Source organism: Fukomys damarensis, unplaced genomic scaffold (assembly GCF_012274545.1).
Source record: "Fukomys damarensis isolate Sample0158 unplaced genomic scaffold, DMR_v1.0_HiC HiC_scaffold_15, whole genome shotgun sequence".
Lineage (NCBI taxonomy): Eukaryota > Metazoa > Chordata > Mammalia > Rodentia > Bathyergidae > Fukomys > Fukomys damarensis.
Window position 1 is genome coordinate 56,926,772 of NW_022900927.1, and position 20,050 is coordinate 56,946,821.

At 39.9% G+C, this 20,050-nt stretch overlaps 1 protein-coding gene across 1 annotated transcript in view; it reads right to left on the reverse strand.

Annotated features, from left to right (window-relative positions):
• Positions 1 to 376: 376 nt before the first annotated feature.
• The window catches only part of Lta4h (leukotriene A4 hydrolase), a 32,515-nt gene continuing 12,841 nt past the window's right edge, over positions 377 to 20,050 (reverse strand). The window contains exons 6-19 of the mRNA XM_010629167.3: positions 19,975 to 20,027; positions 17,520 to 17,592; positions 17,000 to 17,140; positions 16,112 to 16,135; positions 15,613 to 15,683; positions 14,853 to 14,964; positions 14,019 to 14,163; positions 12,843 to 12,946; positions 12,299 to 12,369; positions 8,001 to 8,055; positions 4,951 to 5,046; positions 2,837 to 2,919; positions 2,127 to 2,231; positions 377 to 575 (exon numbers count right to left, since the gene is read on the reverse strand). Of these exons, the coding sequence (XP_010627469.1) occupies positions 458 to 575; positions 2,127 to 2,231; positions 2,837 to 2,919; positions 4,951 to 5,046; positions 8,001 to 8,055; positions 12,299 to 12,369; positions 12,843 to 12,946; positions 14,019 to 14,163; positions 14,853 to 14,964; positions 15,613 to 15,683; positions 16,112 to 16,135; positions 17,000 to 17,140; positions 17,520 to 17,592; positions 19,975 to 20,027 (1,251 nt within the window). The 3' untranslated portion in view covers positions 377 to 457. The remainder of the gene's footprint in view (positions 576 to 2,126; positions 2,232 to 2,836; positions 2,920 to 4,950; positions 5,047 to 8,000; positions 8,056 to 12,298; positions 12,370 to 12,842; positions 12,947 to 14,018; positions 14,164 to 14,852; positions 14,965 to 15,612; positions 15,684 to 16,111; positions 16,136 to 16,999; positions 17,141 to 17,519; positions 17,593 to 19,974; positions 20,028 to 20,050) is intronic.

Genomic DNA, 20,050 nt, shown 5'->3' on the forward strand with positions numbered 1-20,050 from the left:
AGGGCTGGGGAGCAGGGGGTCGCACCTGGAGTTCATGTGTGTTGGTGAGGGGTCCACCTTGTCCCCCAGGTGATGGGGAGCAAGCCTATTGACTGTGTATTTGCGAGGCTGCTTAAGGCTCAAACCCTCAGCATGCTGAGTCTTTGGCTCGCAACATATTCAAGTGAAAGAACTTCAAAAAAAGATAAAGAATATGTTGACACACTTCATGACCATGGTGGGAAAAAACTAATTAAAAAAATTTAAACCAGTAAATCAAAAGATTAACATTCACTAGAATTTACTTTTCAAAGAATACACCACTAGTTAAAAAAAAAAGGTAGCAAAAGTCAGAAAAATCAAACAAAAAAACCAAAATTAAAAAGACATTTTTAATTACAATGTGAGTTGAAGTTTTCTATTTCTTCATTCAATTTAAAAAAGACATTTCTGAAATCAGCACACGGCAGGCAGGTCCTTAATCCACCTTTAAATCCTTCCCCACAAGCATCGCGGTCACAGGATGCATGCTGGCCTTGTGTGCTTGGTAGGTTCGGACGGCTTGGTCATGGGATTGGTCAAAGGCCGCCAGGTCCCTGCCAACAAAAAAGGAAAGATGAGGAGGTGCGAGGAGACAGAGACACAGGAGAAAGAGATGGAGGTGGAGGTGGTGGTGGAGGAAGAACAGGAACACAAGTCAACACCCAAGGTTCAAGTAAAGAGGACCGCAGGGGTGAGGTGAAGTGTCTCCCATCGAGGTACAAGTCCCAGCGATCAGGAGGCCCTGCACCAACCTCTGTGTCACACATTGATACGCTCCGGCCACACACACATTGGGAGGGGACCTGGGAGTGGCCAGTGGGGCCAGAGAGTGGCTGTTGGGAGGACTGTGGGGTCTGAGCACTGTGGCCTCACCCACTGGGGACACATGAGTTTTGTGTAAGGGTGTCCCAAAGCCGTCTGCTTTTTTTAAAAAATTGCTTTTTAAAGCTTATATTTTTAATCAAGACTTTAAGAGTGTAAAAATAGAAATTTATAAAAGAACTTCTGAAAACTTCAATTGAGAGTAAAAATACTAAGCGTTGTACAATAATAAAGATGGTACATAAATTTGAATGACCATAGAAAATACAGGACGGATCATTTTAAATATAGCTACTTGTAAACACAAGGAAGAAATATTTATTTTTCCCTAAAAAGGTACATTATTGTTTAAAACCTGTTTAAAATGCACTGTACTCAACTCAAAGCTTGATAGGTTTTATTTTTTTGTTGTTGTTTGTTTGTTTTTTGAGACAGGGTCTCAAAATGTAGTTGAGACTGACCTGGAACTCACTTTGTAGCCCAGGCTGGTCTCGAACTCACAGCGATCCTCCTGCCTCAGCCTCCCGAGTGCTGGGATTACAGGCGTGCGCTACCATGCCCGGCTTGATAGGTTTTAATTATGAAAAGCAAACAAAATATACTTTGAAATACTTTATTTAAAAATTCTGTGGCCACATTTAAAAACCTAGACAATGACTTGTATTGCCAAATTTTATAATACTTGTGAAGTAAATGAAAAGCAAATATATTAATCATGGATATTTATATCATGACTGTATTTTTTCAGACAGTAAAACATATACAGTCAATGAATTCCACGGAGATATTCTTAAATTGTATCTAGCTGCCAAAATATAACTTTTCCCCTTTTACCAAGCATTCCTTTATTATATTTCAAGCAACCTACTTTCCTACTTCTTAGCAACATTTGAGTTAAAGAAGTTCTGTTTCATTTGCTCATTTCTCTTTGTACTTAGTTTTAGATTCCTTTTCTTGTCTCTGCCTACTCACCAAGACCTTCTCACTCTTTGTAACATCCTTGGGTTTATATGACTGTCTTTGGCTTCTTTTCTTTTCGTTAGCATCTAACCCTGTTTGGCAGTAATAGGCAATCCATATACAGTGCTTCTTAAAAAGCTAACAAAATTACCCAACTTTAAGTATTCAGAAATATGAATTCCTCCTAAAGAATATCCATAAACTTTAACAAATTTAAAACAGATTTATATTTTACTTACAAGTATCTTAGCAATAAAAAAAAGTTTCAGATTTTTCTTCCCATTCCCCATATAAACAGGAAGCATGGTTTGCTTCAGTCTTACTTGAATAAAGGTCGTGTGAACTTCATTCTCCCTTGTTCAGTTGCCATTTTTAGAGCTAAAGGAATCGCTTCCTCCCACTTCGACTGAATGCAGAGCCGTAACCATCTAAAAGGAGGATGGGAGAGAAGAGGCGGAAGGAACAGGAAGTACCAAGTACATCTGAGTATTACTGTCGAAGATGAATAATCCCATTATAGTCATATCACACACCACGCTCTGTCTTCGCTCTGGGAATCTAAAATCCATCCATACATATGGTTCTGGGACATGGCTGTGTGAGAAGCTCGTGTGTTCTACAAGTCTGCATTACGGAAATGCTCATGGACCTTATAAATGCAATTTCTAGAGGAATTAAACTTCAGGTCTGGATTAAGAAATGCATTAAGAAATCTGACATAGAACTAAAGGTTTCTGACTATGGCCACTTTGGAGTCAATTTGGCTGGTGACGATTTCGGCCTATTTACTACTGAATCCTTCATTCCATTTTTTTTTTTTTAAAGGCAAGAGCAGCTTAGAACAAAATCTAATAAAAAGATGAATGTTAACACCTTACAGACATTGCAACTACATATTTCTTACATAGCACTCTATTTACACAGATGACGAGGATTTCTCAAGACTCATGGGGGTCTTACTCTGCTCTCGCTTTCTCTACCTTTTAAACGCCGGTTCTACTTGCTTCCACAGAGACAAGTTAAAATGATGTACCTGAACCGTATTTCAGAATTGTTAATGGCATTGAAGTTGTACACCTCTTGCATTCGCTTTATGTGCCCCAATGGAAGAGGTGCCTAAGAGCAAAATAAAGACGTAGAAAGTATCATTTCAACAGGATTCCTTGGAAGAAAGGGGCTGGAGAGAAAGTCTTTAGCCAGATTCGAGTACTAAGTATTTTATAATATAGAAGCAAGTTTGATAAAAAGAAAAGAAAGTAAATTTTGTGCAAACTTCTTCTGGATAAGGATGTTCTATGATGAACACAGGGCATTGATTTTGTGAGGTACCTAGAGAGTTAAACGAGGATTATTCTCCTCAGAATTTCTAGTAAAAATATTACCTTCTAGGGCCTTTCCAGAGGCTCTCAAGTCCTCCCTTCATCTCACACAGCCTAAGTTTATTCCTTTCTCCAGATTATTTTCTTGCCAACTGCTCCCAGCTTTATCGTTGTGTATTTCCTCTGAACTCACTTTAAAATGATCAGTGTCCTTACAAAATGGTAGTTCCTAACCTTTTATATCAGTAATGGCAACTCTTTTAGAGACCAAGGGCCCTAACTGTAATCTAAAACTGACTTATTTATCGCAAAGTACCAACACTGCAATTACACCTCAATACTGAGGTTTTAGTTTAGGAAAAACAGCTCATACACGAACACCTTTTGTCTTGACAGAGAAACAACATGGGTGCCATAGGTCCGGCACCACTGTGTTGTATTACGGACCCGCTGAGGATCTGGTGACCACTATGGACCCTCTGTAGATGCACCTGCCGTACACAGCCTGCTTTCATCTCAGGGCATTCGTGAACCTCCTGCTCTATGTTGACCCTCACTAACAGGGGAACAAGCCTGGGTAAGGAACAGAAAGGCAACGAGTTCAGTTTGGAGGGGCAGAGTTTGGGGTGCCCATGCAGGACAGGCAGAGGCGCCACTAAGTAGACGGGAACTGTCCTCCCGCTCCTTGCCTTAAGGACGGCCGCTGCACACTCACTAACACTGCTCTGACTACCGGGCTATCCCAAGTGGTTCACTCTCGGTCCAGTTCCACTCTTCTACACAACCTGGCCAAGGGAACCTCTGGGGCTTTTCCCTATCCTTCCCAAATCACTCCAGGCTTCTCTTTTCCTGGTCCTAGGCCACACGGCCAGGTTACAGAAAATTATGAAACCGTGATGACACAAGGCATTGAGAGCTGATTCTCTCCTAGCAGTGACAGGGCCCCTGACTGCCTCAAAATCCAATTCTTCACTTCTGCATGAATCTGTCTCAAATCTTCTCCGCCCCGCTTGAGGGCCTCATCTGGGGAGCTCCTTTAATGCAATACGCAAGGCCCAGCTACGATTCCCTCCCAAATGTACCTCCATCCATTTCTCGTGTTCTTTCACACCTGGGCTTCTCCTCAGAATCTGCTTGGACTCCTTCCTGCTCCTCCCCAAATGTGCTAGGCCACAAAGCCTCATGCATTCATCCCATGCAATCTCTCCTGCATCTCTCCCTCCTCACCGGCTCACTCCCTCATGTTGCCCAATGAACTTCACCAACTGTGCAGCCTCCACTCACTGCTCTGGGGTTCATGACCCACCATTTTGTCAAGTGACTTGCCGGTTCCAAATTTTCAATCCTTTCCTGCTGACCAGAAGAAAACCTAAACTTCTTGGCTAAACATCACATCTGGTCTAAGCAGCCTTCCTACGGTTGTCTCTGTCAAGCTCCTCACCGGGCCTACAGCTCCCTCAGCTAGGATCCCACCTCCCTACACACACGGACTCAAGTCCCACACCTCCAAAAGCCCCCGCTTGAAGCGCCTTCACGAAGTCTTCCAAATGATCCCTAAAATACATTTCCTAGCTAAACTTTATGTAAGTTCCCCTGCCTACTGGATTATAAGCTTTTTGATAATAAGGTGTGTTTCTCATACATATTTTATATTTAACACAATATTAAACAGAGTAGGCATTCAGTAGATGCTTTCTTTTAAAAAAAGAAATGCCAAAATTATTTTTTTCTACAAGTGTCCACGTTAGCATTTTTTTCCAAGATGGGTACAAAACACATGCTATGTCTCTGTCAATGTTTTAGTTTCTAGTTTCCAGCTGGTACTTACCTGCTGGAGCACCTGAGCTAAAAACTCGTTCACTTGATGAGAAGAGAGATCTTTCAGGTCTGTGGCATTGAATGTATTTAAGTCCTCTTCTTTGGCCTAAAATAAATGTTACCTGGTTATTTCCATTCATGTATAATTTAACGATATTATTAGTTTATCTGACATAATGGTAAAAATAAATACACGCATGAACATCATACAAAATACACTTAAACCTGAGCTACTTATAATCCTGAGATTAAGTTACTGTAACTTAAAAAGCTGATGATTCCTGAAATCTGTGTTACATAAGAAAAAGCAGATGACTGAAAAAGTAGACTATTAATAGTAGGTGACAGCACAGAACAACCCATCCCAACATCCTTTGTATCATTTCAGGTACAGAGATTTCCAAATCAGAGAAGTATCACAAAAAACATACAACTAATTTATAGCCAGATTCAAAATGCAGATAAAGGATCAGATTGCATCTTTTTTTTTTTTTTGGTATCGGGGATTGAACTCCGGTCCTTGAGCTTGCAAGGCAGGCCACCGAACCGCTGAGCTAAGTCCCCAGCTGCATCTTCTTTTTAATATCACTCTAATAGACCAAAGTGATGTTTCCCTCCATCCCCACACACATTCTTTTTTTAACCTTTCATCTTGGAAATCATCTAAGAAAAAGCTAAGTAGGTCTGTACTTTCAAAATTAGGATTCACTGCCAAAAGTTTCTAATAGAACTAAGGAATATTAATTAATGCTTATCATGTAAGTACTTAAAATCTTTAAAAACTTATTTTAAAGTCTTTGAACTAGAGGTTTAAAATTTTTTTCTTTTTGTTTTTTAAGATGGGCTCTGGCTGTCTTGCCCAAAACAGTCTTCAAACATGGAATCCTCCTGCTTCAGCCTGCCAAGTAGCTGGGATACAGGCATGTTCCACTGCGCCTAGCTGAGGTTTCTTTTAATTTTAAAAGAAATGCACATAAATATTTTAAAAAATCAAATCATACAATGAAAAATTCCTTTGCTTTGTTCCCTAAGTCCTACTCCTCAGTTAGCAGTACTAACAGTTCCTGTATATCCTTAGAGAAAATTTAATGCATACATACTTTTAAAGAAATATTTATTTTACACTTTCTCTTCAGACTTCTCTTGATTATCTCAACTTTGTTCCCCTCTAGAACTTCTCTGAAATACAATATTTAGCTATATCTCATTCTTTGCTTACAAGTAAGCAAATCTGAATCATTTATTACGTGTATACTAGTTTGGCAAAAATACAACAAATAAGGGAATGCTAAACCAAAATAAAAATTCAGGATAAAGCTTACACTGATGGTCAGGCAGGTGAGTTGGGACAGTGGGAAGGGAATCTAATGGTCTGGTAAGGCTGTATTTTGGGTCCTGTGGTAGGGTATATAGGCACTGTTTTCCAGTCGATCATTTTATACCCTATCAATGTCTTTTCTATTATATGTTCTATTGCCTTTCTTTAATATTTAAAAGAAATGAGAAAGCACATAAATAGAAGAGAGCACTAGGGATCATCAGGCCCTCACTGCTCTCAACATTGCCAGCTCCTGCTGATGCCTGATGATTTATAATCACCCAGCTTGGCTGTGAGGCGTGAAGGAATATGTGAGCAGAAATCGGAGTTTTATTTAGTGCCGGGCAAGCTGGAATGTATTTTTCAAATTAAAATAGAATATGTTAATACACTCACACTGTTAAGAAATCCTATTTCTCAAGTATCTCTCTTCCTTTTATCCATGACACCCTTGTGAACTACACACACACACACACACACACACACACACACACACACACACACTAAAAAATGTTCTGGATATAGGTAAAAGAGCAAGGCATTAGCTGAGGTAACGTGTAATCAGATTACTCCTTTGACAGAAAACATTCAGGTGTCTAAATTATTTAGAAAGAACATATATTAAAACCATTCCTCAATCAGAATTCAGTACCACTCCAGGCAAAGTATCTTCAGTGAAGGTGCAAAGATAACACAGTCAGCCAGTCCATCTTCACTGACCCTCCAAACTATGCTGCCAGATTAATAGTTCCAATGCACAGTTCCGGTCATTTCATTTACAATTCAAAAACCTTTCAAATGTCCACTACTATCTGCAGATCATACGTTAAATTCTTTAGCCCGGGGTTGAGGGCTTAGCTCAGTGGTGACACTGCCTGCCTGGCAAGCTCAAGGTCCTGAGTTCAATCTCCCATACCATTAAAAAAAAAAAAATCTTTAGCCCGACAAGTTTATCTTCCAACTTTGTTTTCCCTCTACTGATTCATGTATTCGTCCAACAGTGAGTTAACGTGGACAGATCCAGGGATACAAAGAGGAATTAAAACAATTTCTGCTCTCAGAGAAACAGAACAAGTAAGTACAGCGAAAGCTTTCCTAAATGTGCTGCACTCAAACCAGACTCGCTGGAGAAACCAACACTCCCTGTCCTCTCTGTGAAGTAAACCGCCTGATGTCCAGGGATACGGACACTCACAGGGTGGGCTGGGCCGCAGGACTTATGTCTCCGCTCCTACCTGTTCACCCTGGGCTGAGATGGCACTCTGAATGCATTCCCTGCTGAGTTCATGTTGGCCACTATGAAATCTTATCAAAGAACAGGCAAACTACAATTTTTCCCAGTGTGAGTGGTTGGCATTAGCAGTCATCAGAGATTGTTTTAGATTTACCTGGCACATGTAATTGCTATAGTTGAAATAGTATCTTATGGATTTTTAATGCAAAGACATAAAATCTAAATAGTTCTGAATACCTTTTTTATAAGTTGAAAAGAAAAAAAAAAAAAAACACAATAAACAAAAAACAACAAGAAAAAAAAACCTTCCCCAAACCAGAATTACCATCATCAATTTTCTTTCCCAAGAAACTTAATTTTTTACACTGAGGGCAGAGATAGTATCAGCTAAGATAGTAAACTGTATATTCAAAGAGCCTTTCAGAATATAACTGTTCAAGACAGATAGTACTCTCTGTAGGAATACACACAATTTGAAAAGGAGTCAAAAACTGTAGTTAATACTCACAGTAACCCATTTTTGACTTAAGGCAATGCAAGCATTTGTCAGAGTCATATCATAACTGCAGAGACAGAAAATATTAAAGATTAAGTTTTATAAACATGCACATTTTTTTGCATAGACGTAGCTTTAAGCTACAAAACACACTTAAATTTCAAAGATCCTTTTAAATAAAGAATTCCCAAATGACAGAAATAGGAAATGTTTTCCCTCATTAGCTAGTACTGGCCTCAGGTGGACACACTGTCACTGACACCCCCGACTGTCCTTCCAAGAGAATGGCAAGGGGTCTCAGCACGACCTAGTCATATGCCCCGGAGGTGTGTGACAAAGCCACTGGAATCCAGCGAACCACTCAGTGCTCACCGGCAGAAGAGTTCTAAGCATCCAGGTCAACATGTTCAACTTATCATGCAACAAACCTGCTAGGAAACAGGAACTGCCCTAGATGCTGGACTCCCGACGGTCCAAAATCACCATGTGAGTCCTTTCTTTTCAGAAAAATGTGGGATTAACAAACTGTAATTATTAAGCAAAAGCATGTTACACGGTATGTGCCTGTTCTTGACTCAGAAAATAAATGGTGCATGTTGCAAGAATGGAAGAGAATGTAATGTGTGCAGGCTTCTTATGAAACATCCCTCTTTGTCCACAAGTCAGACGTATGTACTGTGAAACATCTGTATTAGAGAATAAAAAGGCACTTCTTCCCTAGGGCCTAAGTGAAGTAGTTTTTTTCTTTTTCTTTTTTCCGCTACCAGGGATCGAACTCAGGACCTTGCGCTTGCAAGGCAGGCGTGGTGCCACTGAGCTAATCCCCAGCCTCTAAGTAGTTTTGATTAGAAGTCATTGAACCTGCATGAAACAGAGTTGTAACTGGGATCCTTGTTTGCTCTTTAGGGGAGTGGAGAGGGATCAACACATCTCCCTCCTCTGAAGGGCGGGGTTGTCACATGTCTACATCCAGAACAACTGGGACCAGATGACCGCAACTGACCATCCACTGGGATATTACTCAGCATTGATTTCAGCCACAGGACAGCAAGAAACTTCCTTCACAGTATAATCAAAAGTTGAGGAAGAGCCCAGGGAAAAGAAGCAACCCTATTTTCAGCAAAGTCCTAAGAAAAGTCATGTGGAAAACCAGATTTGAGACTTGCTCTCAGGGTTCACGTACTGTAGTACAGGGGAAGATTTTCATGGTCACACAGAAATGTAAAGTTATAAGTGTGGTCCCTGGTATGAAGGTGGAACACAGCATCGGAAACTCCTGGACAGGAGATCTGACCTGGTCAGTGAGGTCAAGAAATGCTTCCGTGAGGAAATGGTTCTTGAGCTGAGACTGCCCCAGTGGGGAGAACATGTTTAGGTACAGAGAAGTGTGAAGAGTTTCAGAGACCCCAAAACTGCCAGTCCCACTGAAGCACAGGAAGTAGCGTCAGGATCCTTACTATAGTGCCATCAAAGCAGCAGTCCTCAACCTTTTTTGGCAGCAGGGTCTGGTCTTGTGCAAGACAATGTTTCCACAGATGTCAGTGGGACAAAGGGGTAAGGGTAGCTTCAAGAAGATTCAACAGAGCACGTGACTTGGATCCCCCATCTACGTACGTAGTTCACCGTAGGGTTTGTGCTCCTACGAGAATCTAACTCCTGACAGGAGGCAGAGCGCAGGCTGTGAGGTGAGCAATGGGGAGCAGCTGTGAATACAGATGAGGCGTCACTTGCTTACCCACTGTTCACCTCCTGCCGTGTGGCCTGGATCCTAACTGGCCATGGATGGGTACCAGGCTGTGGCCTGAGGACCCCTGCATTAAAGGATGTGGCCCTATCCACGACCAGTGGGATGCCAGCGAAAACTGCCAAACGGGCTGTGTGATCCATCTGGTCTTCAGAAAGTCTGCTGTAGCTCTGTCTGGAGAATGGTGTAGAGGGACAGGAGGACACAAGTGCATAACTTGGAGGCCAGAGTACTCTTCCAGGAGGAAGTGGAGATGTGAGACTGAACCTGAGTGGTGATGGGGTTGGGAATACTTAAATAGATGCAAAAATGAGAACACTATGAAAGTCAGAGGACTTAGAAGCCAACCTTCTACGTTGCAATGGATCAAAGTATTTTCTGTGGTGTTCAGTTTTTAAAGAATCTCTTTCTTTAGGGTCCCTGGGCACATGAATGATTTTGGGGTTCTCCCAGTACTTGGACATTGCTCAGAAGTGATCTTCAGGGATCTGGAATGAACAGAGGCCCCAAACTGACCCCTTAGCAGCGATACAAGAGAAAAGCCTTCTAAGCATTCATTTTCCAGCCATATTTCCTTAATTTCACATCAATGGCCAAAGGCTTATTTACTCCTTAACTTTCTGTAACTATCTTTTGCTCCAAGCGTGCCACTGAAATTAGTCTCAGAAGAGTCCTAGCCTTAAGTTCCATGCTTGCTTCTCAGGTTCCTTCCCCGCTTTGTAATGGTACAGCACAATGCACTGCGGACCACTCCACTGCTTTTAAGCTAGACCTTGCTACAGCCTCAACAGTGGACTGACATCTGCACCTGCTATCAGGTGGAGATCCACTAGGGTTCTGAACTTTACTTCCTCCTTTTTATTTACCGCTGGGCTGATGTCCACATCTATAGTTTCCTCACCTGGAACATTTAACGGATATTTAAAAGAAATACTTCCATGGTACTGTAATTACGTGATACCTCTGTACTGGCTCTATGGCTCCTCAATCATCGTCAGTAGCTGCCACCCAATAAACGTGCCCTGGAGCAGACCAAGTCTTCATACATCTCCACCAGTCATTTTCAGTTCCTTCTTTGCTCACTGTGGTCAGTCAGTTGCCAACAGACTCTGCCTCTCAGTTCCTTCTTGTTATTCCCACTGCCCTGCATTACCTCAGACCCCCATTATCTGTGGTAAGGTTGTGGTTAAGAATTAAAGGGATCATGTACACAGTGGGACTTCTTAAACTAGGAAGTGCTAGAAAAAATACAAAAGCATTATTTTGGTAATTTCTTTTTGGACAGTAAATAAGTTTCTTTTTCTTTTCTGGTACCGGGGATCGAACTTGGGTCCTTGTGCTTGCGAGGCAGGCGGTGGAACCACTTAGCTAAATCCCTGGCCCATAAATAAGTTTCTTGACAATGTGCACCCTCTGCCTATTACCAAAACAAAATGTGAGACAATATTGTTGAAATCACATTTCCCCGGCATCTGAACTCCTGATCCCACCGTGGTCTACAACACCCAGGGCCACCTGGCTAACTTGGGGCTCTGATTAGGCCTCTTCCTGGCCACAGCTTTCAACATCTTCCTGACCAAACTCTCCTCAGCCTGGCCACTCAAGATGCCTCACAAAGAAACCACAACATCTTTTTTTCTACCTCATTCTGTGCTGCTGCCTGTACATCAGTTACATGGGGCTGTTTGGTGTAAGCAGTCTTAGTGATCCAAAGGGAAGCGACAAGAAGCAGATGCCAAATTCTCCCACGGTTCTGAAGGACCAGAGTTCGGGACCTTGATTTGGGGAAGGTCTTTACTTTAAAAGGCAGCATACTGAAGGGTATGATTGTCAGGGCTTGAAGCTCAACTCTTACCACTTACAAGCTAGGAAACCTTGGGCAAGACATTGTATCTAGCTCAACCTCATATGCTCCCTCTGGAAATAAAGACAGTAATTTATAACATGGTTGCAATGATGACCATAACACTTATTCTTTTTCTTAGCCCAGAGTGGTGGTGCACACCTGTAATCTCAGCACTTTGGAAGGCTGACCCAGGAGGACTGCAAGCTTGAACATAGCCTGGGCAACTTAGGAAGACCCCATGTCAAAATTAAAAATAAAAGGTGGGATGTAGCTCATTGCAAAGGCCATAGGTTCAATTTCCAGAACAAAAAAAAAAAAAAAGCTTTTTCTTTTTGGAGACAGAATCTTGCTATGTTGCCCAGGGTGGTCTCTAAATTTTGGGCACAAGTGATCTTCCTGCCTGGCCCCCCAAAATATGTAAATGGGACTACAGGCACATGCCACCAAACCTGGCTCAAAATGTTACTTTACTGAATGCAAAAGTTTTAAAGAAGGAACAATAACTTATTCTAAGTATCTGACCTTCATTGTGCAGAAAGAGGTACTCAATAACTACTCATAATGAATTGAACTAATTCATTTTCATAAATCGTGGGAATCATTCTTTTGGCCTCAGAGGTAAGATCCAAATCACTAATAATAACAGCCAAAAGGAGGCAGCTATTTTGGGGTGCTTTAGGACACAGGAGAATGAGAGCACACTAGCAGCTGGGTACTTACTTGGGTTTGATGGGAGGCAGGCCAGGAGAGTAGAGCCAGGTGTTCCAATCCACCTGGTTGAGAATATCAACCTGTGAACAGCGAAAATACACCGAATGACCTATTCTGTAGGGAAAAAGTCCTAAGACAAACATATTCCCGGTATCAAGGATCGAACTGAGGACCTTACACTTGCAAGGCAGGCACAGCGCCCTCAGCCCTAAGGTAATTTCCAAGTTTCTCTTCTTTTTAAAATTAATGTTATTTTTAATCATTATCATTGTGTCCATTTATGGAGTACAACGTGAGGCTTGAATGCATGTATACAATGTGGAATGACTAAATCTAGCTAATTAATATACATCATCTCATCCAAGTCTCTTTTCTAAAATAAATTTATAAACATTATTATTATTCCATTAAATAACTAAAATAGGAAAATTGAGTTTAAAGTAAATCCTAAACCAATACTACGGTTGAACACAAGTAATTTCAGTTATCCTAATGGAGCCAATAAATAAAAATACATTGAACATGAAAGGTAAGAAAACTTTAAAAACTCAACCTTATCTTTAAAGTGGGAATACAGGAAATTCTTCCAATCATCAGTGGTTATGCTCTTGTAGGAAAATTTCTCAACATAAGCCTTTAAGAATCCTAGGAAAACCTCTAAGTGTAAAAAAATTAAAAAGAAAGAAAGAAAAAGACATCAATTCATAGAAAGGTAATTATTTGACCTATTTTTGTGATTGGCATTGAGCACTCAGAGAACCCTCAACGACCGAGAACTCTGAAAGTATCCAAAAAGGAGGCACACAGTGAAACACTGACGGCATTAAGAGTGTGACGGATTTCTGTGGACTGACATAAATCACACAGGATGTGAAATGTTGAAGAAAACAGTAAAAAACAGATGCAGAATATATACTATAAGAATCTTCTTATCCACGGGGATATGTTCTAAGATCCTCAGTAGCTGTCTGAAACCATGGATAATACCAAACTCTAATATACAGCATTATGGTTTTTCCTACACAAACATACTTGTAAAAATTTAATTTATAAGGCCTAGCAAGAGATTAACAATATTTAATACAAGCTTGAGCAATTATAATAATATATCATCATAAAAACTATCTGAATGTGGTCTCTCTTGCTCTGAAAACATCTTGGTGACCACACTGGTTATCAGACTGACCGTCATGGTTATTGTGGTGCTTGTGTACGAGTATAGTATCTCTTGTTTTACTTACCAGGGGCCCCAAAGCACAAGAGTAGTAGTAATGCAGGCAACTGAAATATGCCAAAGAGAAGCCAGAAAGTGCTTCTGTTAAGTGAAAAGCTTGACATTCTCAACTTAGTAAGGAAAGAAAAAAATTGTATGCTGAGGTTGCTAAGATCTATGAAACTGTGAAGGGAAAAAAAACTGTGGTAGTTTTTACCACCACTGCTTGGTAACTTGATGGACTCTTACTTGTTACTCTTATAGATGTTTCAGTGCCTTTTTTCAATGAGTATATATTATTATCCTAATTTTTAAAATGCTAGTGAGGTTTTTTTTAAGCCAAGTACTATGTAGAACTCAGTGGCTATTCAAGTTTTAGAAACAGTAGAAAACAATACAGAATTGTCTAGCAGAATGAACTGGAATACAAAATGAAGCAGAACAATTCACAATTCTTCTCTATTCTTCACATTAAATCAAAAAGAAAAAAAAAATCAGAAAATAGCAACAGCTTACCTGGTCCCCCAAGGAGTTGTTCAAGGTAAAAGAGTAAAGCAAAGCCCTTCTCATAGGGTACTGAGGAATAGGCTACATCAGGGTCTACGTCCGTCAGATCCACCACGAGTTTGGTGAAAGCATGTGTCTCCCCAAAAGTTTTTATCTGCATGACATGAAGTAAGATGAATGTTCACATATGAAGACAGACATCACCATGCCAACAATTTGTGAGCACCGACAGATGGGCAATACTACCATATGTTGTCATAACTTGTGGAAGTCTAATTAAAGAATGGCTATTTGCATTCTGGGAGGCTGAGGCAGGGGATCTCATGTTCACAGCTTAGAGAGAGAGAGAGAGAGAGAGAGAGAGAGTGAGAGAGAGAGAGAGACTGACTTCATTTCAAAGTTAAAAAGTCTGGGGATGTAGCTCTCAGCATAACAGCCCAGGGTTCAACCTCTACCACTGGGGAAGGAAAAAAAAAGGAAAAGAGAGAGAATGGCTTTTTATGCAGCCCTGATGTTTTCTGCCCAATAACAGACTTTATTCTTATCAAAGACTAGAAAAGTGATTCAATGTCTCATCAGCAAATTCAGCTTTCAGGGAGAGCTCCTAAATATGACATAAATATACTAAATAAAATTAAACATTTGGCAGCTGTATTAACAGGAGAGACTCAGTGAGATCCCACAGCTCTTGATTCCGGCCAGGTCATAAAAGTCACCTAACAACAATACTGTATCAATTGCTTCACTTTTCACATCTCTAAACAGGAATTTTACTTTCCAGACTAAATTTTTAAAGAACTATACATCTTTGGAGGAAGGTTTTGACAAGCTCAATTTATTTACCGTATTCTGTAGCTCTCCCCATCCTCCCAGAGCATGAAAATGTCTGAATTTTTCACCAAACAGTCGTCCACAAATGTGGCGTTCCAAATATACAGTATGTCCTTCATTTAACCTGAAAAAAATTATTTTTTAATTAAAGCCTTGTCACAGTTGAGAGAAAAAAGGTAGGTTAATGAGCAAGATATTTGCTTTGTGTCTCTCCTGGGGGCAGCAGTTGGAAAGCAGGAGGATGGCAATCTCAGCTGCAGCCTGTGTGGCTCCCTGGTGGTCACTCATGGCCTGGCCCGGCCCGGCCCAGCCCGGCAGATGACAGCTGGACAAGTTTGCCACGGTTCTGGTCTGTGTGTTGTGTTAAATGTGTGTGATTTCTCTTATACAAGAAAGCCAAAGTATAAATAAACAGGATACAGGGAGACAGGTCTTTTGCAATGGGAAAGGAACCAAGAGATACAGGGAGGGGAGAGGAAAGGGTCATAAAAAGGGTCAAGATGTGTTACACCCATGTATTAAATCTCCAGTGAATGTGCAACTGTGCACTAATAAAAACATGTATCTGTGTCAGGAACTAAATAGCAAGCATAAACCGAACACCTAGACTGTATTTAACACTGTGATGAATGTTATAGAATTAAAAAGAAATCCCCGCCCACCAAAGGGGTAGTAACAGAGAAAAGCAAGATACGCACAGAAAACAGTTCAGAGTGGTGGGAGGTGGGGGAAAGAAATCGACCAGTAGTAAGAACAATTTTAAAAATCTTACCAAAAGTGATCCCAAGTTTTGTTGGTCACTAGATTTCCTGTCCAACTATGAGATATTTCATGTGCAATAACCTAAAGGAAACAGTGTTAAGCAATTAGTGATAAAATTGATTATCTAAACTTTAAACAAGACATTATTTAACCACCCTGTTCTTTCAACTCCTCATTACTCAGTTATTTTAAAAATGTATTCATGGAATTACTCAGTTCAGGAAAATAATACCAGAGACCAAAGGAGAATGACATAGTTCCAAAATTAGAACAAAGAAAATATTAAATTAAATGGATACATCACTGCATTATAAATATATCATAAGCACACAAAGAGATCAAACCATAAATTTTTCTCAAGTCTTTTAAAACTGTTAACATAATAATGTTTAACACTTAAGATAATCCCCATTTATCTAACTACATCTTCAACACAACAATAAATGGGTATTTTAAAATCAGTTACTTAACACTTCCTTAGTGCAAGATTGTAAGAAATTTTAACTTACATTGGATAGTGACTTGTCACCTGCCTGTAAAGAGAGACAGAGAGAGAGAGAGAGAGAGAGGGACAGAAATCTTATTATTTCAGGAATCAAATTAAAGGGAACATCTAAAAACTATCTTCCTCCATAGTTAGTATTCTGGCTTTGATTGTCACTGTATTTTTACTATGGCACTTTAAAGAGTTCAAAAAACACATGTACTGAGGGAAAAATAAAAATTTAGGACTGAAACATGGTACCATTCTTTCTTTCTCTGATCCTAGCAAATTTTTCGAACACTAGGAAAGCCAGTATACTTATCTCTAATCAGCTTCCAGGAGACATTTCTATGTTATAATCTCCCCTTATTTACCCATCACCTTCTTTCTCTCCTTCTTACCCATAATATATTTAAGAAGAATTTACAGTGTTCTAGGAGTCCTGTGAGGCACTTCATTTTATTTACTTAGCTGCTAATCTATTACTCACGGCTGCTAATCATTTAAAGTACTAACAAGGCATATCAAATACAGCAATATACTATGGACCCAGTCCTGTTACACACACATTGCCCTCAGTTTTTGCTTATTTTACTAGTACCCATATGCCAAGTACAAATGACGTGGCTTCTTTGTGTGCCCACACAATTAATCAGTGGACTGTTGTTGTACAACACCCCTACCCTAACATCTCCAAGTGCCCTGAACATAATATTCTTATTCCCCAAATGGCCAAATCACTATCCCTTTGAAAAATGAAATTTTGGTAACCACAATAACAGTAACTAAAGCAGCGATTATATAAAGAAGGGGAAATCTTGGTAGAAATATGACTAGGAGTCTAAGGTTCTTTCTACTCAGGAGGCTTATTGTTTGAGATCCTGGCCTCAGATGAAGAGAGGTTTGCACTTACCAACAGAGTAGGAGTTACAAAAGTGAGGCATGGGTTCTCCATGCCACCATAAGGGAAGGAGGGAGGCAGGACCAGGAGGTCGTACTGCCCCCACACGTAAGGGCCTCCCAGGTCCTCTGCAATTTTAAGCATAGATTCGGTCTGAAAAATGAATGCATATATATTTGTGGGTCTGAATTATGATCAAAGTAATTTCTTCAAAGTATAAATCACTTTATATGAAGCTTACAAGTTAATGATTTTTATTTTATTATTTATTTATTTATTATTATTATTTTTTTTTTTGTGGTACCGGGGATTGAACTCAGGTCCTTGCGCTTGCAAGGCAGGCCACAGAACCGCTGAGCTAAATCCCCAGCCCAGTGATTTTTATTTTAAAGAAAACAATAAAAGGAACATAGCAACAAAAACTAATGGATAATAAAATCTACTTGATTCTTTCACCCCATTTAAAACCCTTATGTCACACTCGATTTAATTTACTAACACAATTATTTAAAACGATAATAATAGGACTAACCTCGGAAAATTCATAAGCAGACTTTTCCACTTGCTCTTTCTCAGACCATACCAAAGTTCTTGGGCCAATTTTTCTGTAAAATTGCAAAGCTTAATGAAAAAGAAATTCAAGGCAAATGACGCACCTGATTCTAGGAGGGACCTGTAGTCCTATACACAGAGTCTTACAAAGTGGCACGGGACTTGCTCTGTGCTCGTGGGGAAGGGATGAGTTCAAATGCCTCTCAGAGATACAGACCTGCTGTTGTACACGAGCAACAGACATGCAGCTCCCTATGGAAGAAGGGCCCCCCCACAGTAGATTACTGGCTCTGGTAAGATCAATAGGGATCTGGTTTTCTCTCCTAACCCCACAACCATAGGAACGCAGTTCAGCTCCTAAGAGACTCTCTCAGAACAGGGGTATAAACAAACTTTTTTAAATTATACATTTAAAAGCTGGACACTCTTCTATAAGAAACCAAGAGAAAAGAAAGTAAATCCGGTCACATGCTACAACATGGATGGACTCTGAGTACATCACGCTATAGGAGAGAAGCGGGTTACAAAAAGACAAACACTGTAAGATTCTACTGGTAGGAGATATTTAAAGGAATCAAATTCATAGGAAAAGGAAGTAGAACGGTGGTTACCATGGGCTGGGGGAGAGGGGAAAGAGGAGCCGTTTCATGGGCACAGAGTTTCAGTTCTGCAAGACGAAGAAGTTCTGGAGATGTTTTACAGCGATGTGAATAAACTTAGCGCAGAACTGCACACTTAAAGGTGTCATTTAAAAAGACAACAGAACAGACATAGAACTATGTTTAGCGCTGGAACTCAAAAACATCTTTTTCATCTAAATTTCATTTAGAAATTTTTATGTAACATCAATTCCCAACAAAGATTCTGCCATCAGTACTCTGTACCAGAGGTGTCCATCTCGGAATAGTGCAGCTCACACTTTTATGTGCATGCAAGTCCTTTGGGAAGCTCACTAAAATACTAATTTTGATTCAGCAGGTTTGGAATAGTAAAACTATTACTACAACTCCCAGGCAATGCCGAAGCTACTGGCCTGCAGAGCAGACTCTGAGTGGCCGTGGTAACCAGAGACAACCAATATGAATTTAGTAAGAGCTATATATGCAAACTATTCTCTAGAAGACGTTTTGTTTTTTTTTGTTTTTTTTTTTTTGGTACCGAGGATTGAACTTGGGTCTTTGTGCTTGCAAGGCAGGCCACTGAACAGCTGAGCTAAATCCCCAGCCTGAAGACATGGTTTTTTAAGAAGCAAAAGAAACAAATCAATCTTAACAACATTTATTTAACCCAATAGACACAAAATATTATCATTTGAACATGTAAGCATATAAAAAGTACTAAGGAGGTATTTTACATTTTTATATGGCTTTTAGAAATCTACCATGTATTTTACATTCATATATAACACAGCTCAATTTCCATGAGTTGCCTTTGAAATACTCAGTTACCCAGGGAGTGGAACTAGGTACCAGACAGCAGGGTCTATGCTGTACCTAATTTGGGTCCTGACTCTGACATTTCTAAGCTGTGTGAAAGAGAGAGTTTCTAAAACTCATGAGCATCAGTTCCTTCTTAGTAAAATAGGAACAATGGCTATTTCTATCCCATAGGTCTGAGGATACAATGAGATAAACACACTACAGTTAGCACATAATTAGAACTTGTAATTGTGAGCTGCAGTGACCATTATTACAACTATCTTTTATTGAGTGCCTCCTATAAGCCAGGAGTGTTACGCATGCCAGCTCTGTTAATCCTCACAAAAATCCTTGGAGGTATGTAGATATTATTTCTGCTTTCCAAGTGAAGGAAATAAAACTCACAGAGGGAGTGTGTTGCCCAAGGGTTCCACGAGTAACTGCAGGAGAAGGAAGCTGAGTCTACGTTTCCTGACTACTCTACCATGGTTCACCTTTCTAGCACCTTGAAAAATGCAGATTTTCAAAAATATAGACATTCTTACTTTTCAAATGTTTAGAAAAAAAGAGCAAATAAAAAATAAGAAGGAAGGATGCTTTAGCTATTGGTAAAACCGAATATAATACATTTCTACACCGTTTATACACAAGCTTCCAAGTGCTTCAGTGTATTTTATATCATGTGTTTCACAGAACCAGCCTTCAAGGTAGGAGAAGCAGATTTTATACTTTTAAAGGATAAGGAAATGGGAGATTAGGAGAAGTGACTCATTTAGTAAAATCCATTAGCATTAAACTACAGGTAAGAGCATGCTCATTTTGCAATATTTGGGAAAGGTAAGGGGCCGGTAGTAAAGATTTTTTCAGTTAACTTTTTATAATTACATTTCAATTTTTCTAGAGCTATCACCTTGATATCTTAAAAGTGACACAAACAATATATCGTTTAGTCCCAACAAAGGCTTAAGATGCCTAAAGTTTGACATTTTCACAAATCTCATCTGTTCAAAAGCTCACCTGCTTTCTAAAGCTCCAACAACTAAAGCGATCAGGTAGCAGGGTATCGGCACCTGAAGGAGGAAAACCCACACAC